This window comes from Oncorhynchus nerka, unplaced genomic scaffold (genome assembly GCF_034236695.1).
Source record: "Oncorhynchus nerka isolate Pitt River unplaced genomic scaffold, Oner_Uvic_2.0 unplaced_scaffold_1510, whole genome shotgun sequence".
Taxonomy (NCBI): Eukaryota; Metazoa; Chordata; class Actinopteri; order Salmoniformes; family Salmonidae; genus Oncorhynchus; species Oncorhynchus nerka.
In genome coordinates, this window is record NW_027039805.1 from 36472 (window position 1) to 40419 (window position 3948).

A 3948-nucleotide genomic window follows, 5' to 3' on the forward strand; every position below is an offset into this window, starting at 1 on the left:
GTGCTTTAGAGTAAGGGCTGTCAAACCTGTCAGGATCTCAATTAGAGAATCAACCAGACCTGAGTAAATTTCTGCATTCCAAATCAACCCCTAGCTCCTACACCTACCACTTAGTCACTTATGGGCATTTGAAATGATCAGATAGGGTAAAGCAATATGTTAATTGCTTCACCTTGCCTTCTGATAGGCTGGATGCAATTGTGGCCATATTGCTTATCCCTATTAAATCCTTGTGTTTAGATCAAGGTGTAGGATTTAGGGGTCAATTTGGAAATAGAAATTGAATGTAGTTCAGTGGCTGACAGCTGTCCTTAATTAGCCAACAACATTAGAAGGGTCTGGGATTCCTTTAAAAGGAGCAACCAAACATCTGGCAAATATAGTAAAAGGGATATTCTGGTAGGACGTATGCCTACCATTAGTTCTGAATACTGGTGAGGTTTTGAGGGCAAAATGGCTGTGATGATTGGAATCGCTTTCAGGTATTGATTTAGTTTGTTTCCCTTGTCCTTCAGATGTTACAGGTAGCTATGTTTATAACATACATTCTTTTTCCTGAAGAGTTTCTTGGCTTTGTTGCCTGCTAATTGGAGGGATAACGTGTTCTACATCAGAAGGTGAGTTCATTTCAAATAACAGCTACGCAGTTCCATAACCTTCAAAGGCTGGCATTTTACAGTTTATATTTTTTACCTAGGTGATTGGTCTCCTGCACTGGATTCTAATGCAGCATGGCTCTATGCAGGATCACTTCCGTCTCTAGGATATGGCAATTATAAGTCTCAGACATCTCAACTGCAAGCGCAACAGAAACATCCGGCCGCCATCCTGCGGAAGGAACTGGCCCCCATGTCCCAGCAACCTCGGCAAGTGTGGCATCAAGCTAACATGCTGCAGCAGAAGCAACCGCCCGCCGTGCCCCAGCAAGTGTGGCATCAAGCTCACATGCTGACGCAACCACCGACCGCCGTGCCCCAGCAAGTGTGGCATCCAGCTCAAATTCCCCTGCAGCAGAAGGAACCGACCGCCGTGCCCCAGCAAGTGTGGCATCCAGCTCAAATGCCCCTGCAGCAGAAGGAACCGACCGCCGTGCCCCAGCAAGTGTGGCATCCTAATCAAATGCCCCAGAAGCAACGGAACGCCGTGCCCCAGCAAGTATGGCATCCTAATAAAATGCTGCAAAAGCAACCGACCGCCGTGCCCCAGCAAGTGTGGCATCCAGCTCAAATGCACCAGAAGCAACCGACTGCCATGCCCCAGCAAGTGTGGAATCCATTTCACACACTGCAGAAGCAACCGACTGCCGTGCCCCAGCAAGTGTGGCATCCTTCTCTAATTCCCCTGCAGCAGAAGCAACCGACCGCCGTGCCCCAGCAAGTGTGGCATCCAGCTCAAATGCCCCAGAAGCAACCGACCGCCGTGCCCCAGCAAGTGTGGCATCCTGCTCTAATGCCCGTGCAGCAGAAGCAACCGACCGCCGTGCCCCAGCAAGTGTGGCATCCAGCTCAAATGCACCAGAAGCAACCGACTGCCATGCCCCAGCAAGTGTGGAATCCATTTCACACACTGCAGAAGCAACCGACTGCCGTGCCCCAGCAAGTGTGGCATCCAGCTCAAATGCCCCAGAAGCAACCGACCGCCGTGCCCCAGCAAGTGTGGAATCCTGCTCAAATGCCCCTGCAGCAGAAGCAACCGACCGCCATGCCCCTGCAGCAGAAGCAACCGACCGCCGTGCCCCAGCAAGTGTGGCATCCTGCTCTAATGCCCCTGCAGCAGAAGCAACCGACCGCCGTGCCCCAGCAAGTGTGGAATCCAGTGCCCCAGCAAGTGTGGAATCCATTTCACACACTGCAGAAGCAACCGACTGCCATGCCCCAGCAAGTGTGGCATCCTACTCAAATGCCCCTGCAGCAGAAGCAACCGACCGCCGTCCCCCAGCAAGTGTGGCATCCTGCTCTAATGCCCCTGCAGCCGAAGCAACTGACCGCCGTGCCCCAGCAAGTGTGGCATCCTGCTCAAATGCCCCTGCAGCAGAAGCAACCGACCGCCGTGCCCCAGCAAGTGTGGAATCCATTTCACACACTGCAGAAGCAACCGACCGCCGTGCCCCAGCAAGTGTGGCATCCTACTCAAATGCCCCTGCAGCAGAAGCAACCGACCGCCGTGCCCCAGCAAGTGTGGCATCCTGCTCAAATGCCCCTGCAGCAGAAGCAACCGACCGCCGTCCCCCAGCAAGTGTGGCATCCTGCTCTAATGCCCCTGCAGCCGAAGCAACCGACCGCCGTGCCCCAGCAAGTGTGGCATCCTGCTCAAATGCCCCTGCAGCAGAAGCAACCGACCGCCGTGCCCCAGCAAGTGTGGAATCCATTTCACACACTGCAGAAGCAACCGACCGCCGTGCCCCAGCAAGTGTGGCATCCTACTCCAATGCCCCTGCAGCAGAAGCAACCGACCGCCGTGCCCCAGCAAGTGTGGCATCCTGATCAAATGCCCCTGCAGCAGAAGCAACCGACCGCCGTGCCCCAGCAAGTGTGGCATCCTGCTCTAATTCCCCTGCAGCAGAAGCAACTGACCGCCGTGCCCCAGCAAGTGTGGCATCCTGCTCTAATTCCCCTGCAGCAGAAGCAACCGACCGCCGTGCCCCAGCTGGGGTGGCATCCTGCTCAGTTTCCCCAGCAGAAGCAACTAGCCCCTATGCCCTACTGCTGAAGGAACCAACCACCATAGCCCAGCAACCTCAGCAGGTGTGGCATCCAGCTCAAATGTCGAAGAATCGAACATCCACTGAACCTCAGCAGCAGAAGCAACCGGCCCCTGAACCTCAGCAGAAGGAACTGACCGCCATGCCCCAGCAAATGTGGTATCGAGCTAAAATGCTCCAACAGGAGAATCATCTGGCCGCCATTGTCCAGCAGCCTCCGCAGGAACTGGCCGTCGAGCAGCAGCAGGAACTGGCCGTCGAGCAGCAGCAGCAGCAGGAACTGGCCGTCGAGCCCCAGCAGCAGAAGGAACTGGCCGTCGAGCCCCAGCAGCAGAAGGAACTGGCCGTCGAGCCCCAGCAAGTGAGGTATCCAGCTCAAATGGCCCAGCAGCAACCCAACCCCATTCCTCATCAATTTTGGCATGCAGCCCAAATTTCCCAGCAGCAACTGGCCCCAAATTCTCAGCAGAAGCACTACGAAAGCACTGAAGATGGTGCCTCTGGTAATTCTCAGGCCAGAGTTGTTGAACAGTCGGGTGTCATCCCAATCTCTTCCTACAGTTTCAAATCGCACTACAAGAATGGCAGAACTGGAGTCTCCCAAATCAGCTACACTCCTAGGGAGGCAATGCCTGTTGACAGTGGAAATGCTCCCAAGGACGGTTATGTTAGCATTGGTGCACCAAGCATATATCCAACACTAGTGAAGGATTCTGCAAGGTAATGGTTCACTTTAACCTGCTCTGAACTTTGCTTTCTGAATTTGAAGGCCTTTGTACCAACCATATATCTATCAACAGGGAAATATAATGGATTCATCCTCTAGAAGCTCTAATGGTGAGTATTGTTTTTGACATTGGTTACTTAACATTCTGTGTTGCTGACACTGTTTGCATTTCTTTCTGCTTTTAGACCAGGAAGTTGCTGGTGCTCTTGCTACTCTAGTGTGATGGAATCAATAAACAATTTGACTTTAAAAATGCCTTGTCTCTTTGAAATGTTTCATGTCCATTGCTTGCTAATTGAGAACAGGTGGTGTGCAGTCTGTAGTAAAAGTGACTACTGTTCAGTTAATTCTTTTATTTTCTCATCTTTTACCTTTGCTACTGATTCAAAATAAAAGCTTGGGTCTACATAAGAGCATTTGTGATGGGGTGAGTTGTCAGACATTCCTCATATGTTCATACTTTAGATGTAGGCATGCATTGTATACAGTGAGACTGTCAGACAAATCCCTGATTAAGAGA

The 3948-nt window shown here is 52.2% G+C and overlaps 1 protein-coding gene across 1 annotated transcript; it reads left to right on the top strand.

Annotated features, from left to right (window-relative positions):
* Nucleotides 1-371: 371 nt before the first annotated feature.
* On the top strand, nt 372-3684 carry LOC135568532 (serine/threonine-protein kinase WNK2-like). The gene is made up of 5 exons (XM_065015327.1): nt 372-482; nt 562-617; nt 698-3421; nt 3502-3538; nt 3614-3684. Exons 1-3 carry the CDS (start codon nt 454-456, stop codon nt 2707-2709), a joined length of 2097 nt encoding a protein of 698 aa, XP_064871399.1. The 5' UTR covers nt 372-453; the 3' UTR covers nt 2710-3421; nt 3502-3538; nt 3614-3684.
* The last annotated feature ends 264 nt before the right edge of the window (nt 3685-3948 follow it).

What these genes read in the sequence shown, in the direction of transcription:
- LOC135568532 (XM_065015327.1), top strand. Translation starts at nt 454, where the DNA reads ATGGCTGTGATGATTGGAATCGCTTTCAG. An exon ending in ATGATTGGAATCGCTTTCAG is followed by an intron (nt 483 to 561) that starts GTATTGATTTAG and finishes TTTTTCCTGAAG; the next exon opens with AGTTTCTTGGCTTTGTTGCC. An exon ending in AACGTGTTCTACATCAGAAG is followed by an intron (nt 618 to 697) that starts GTGAGTTCATTT and finishes TTTTTTACCTAG; the next exon opens with GTGATTGGTCTCCTGCACTG.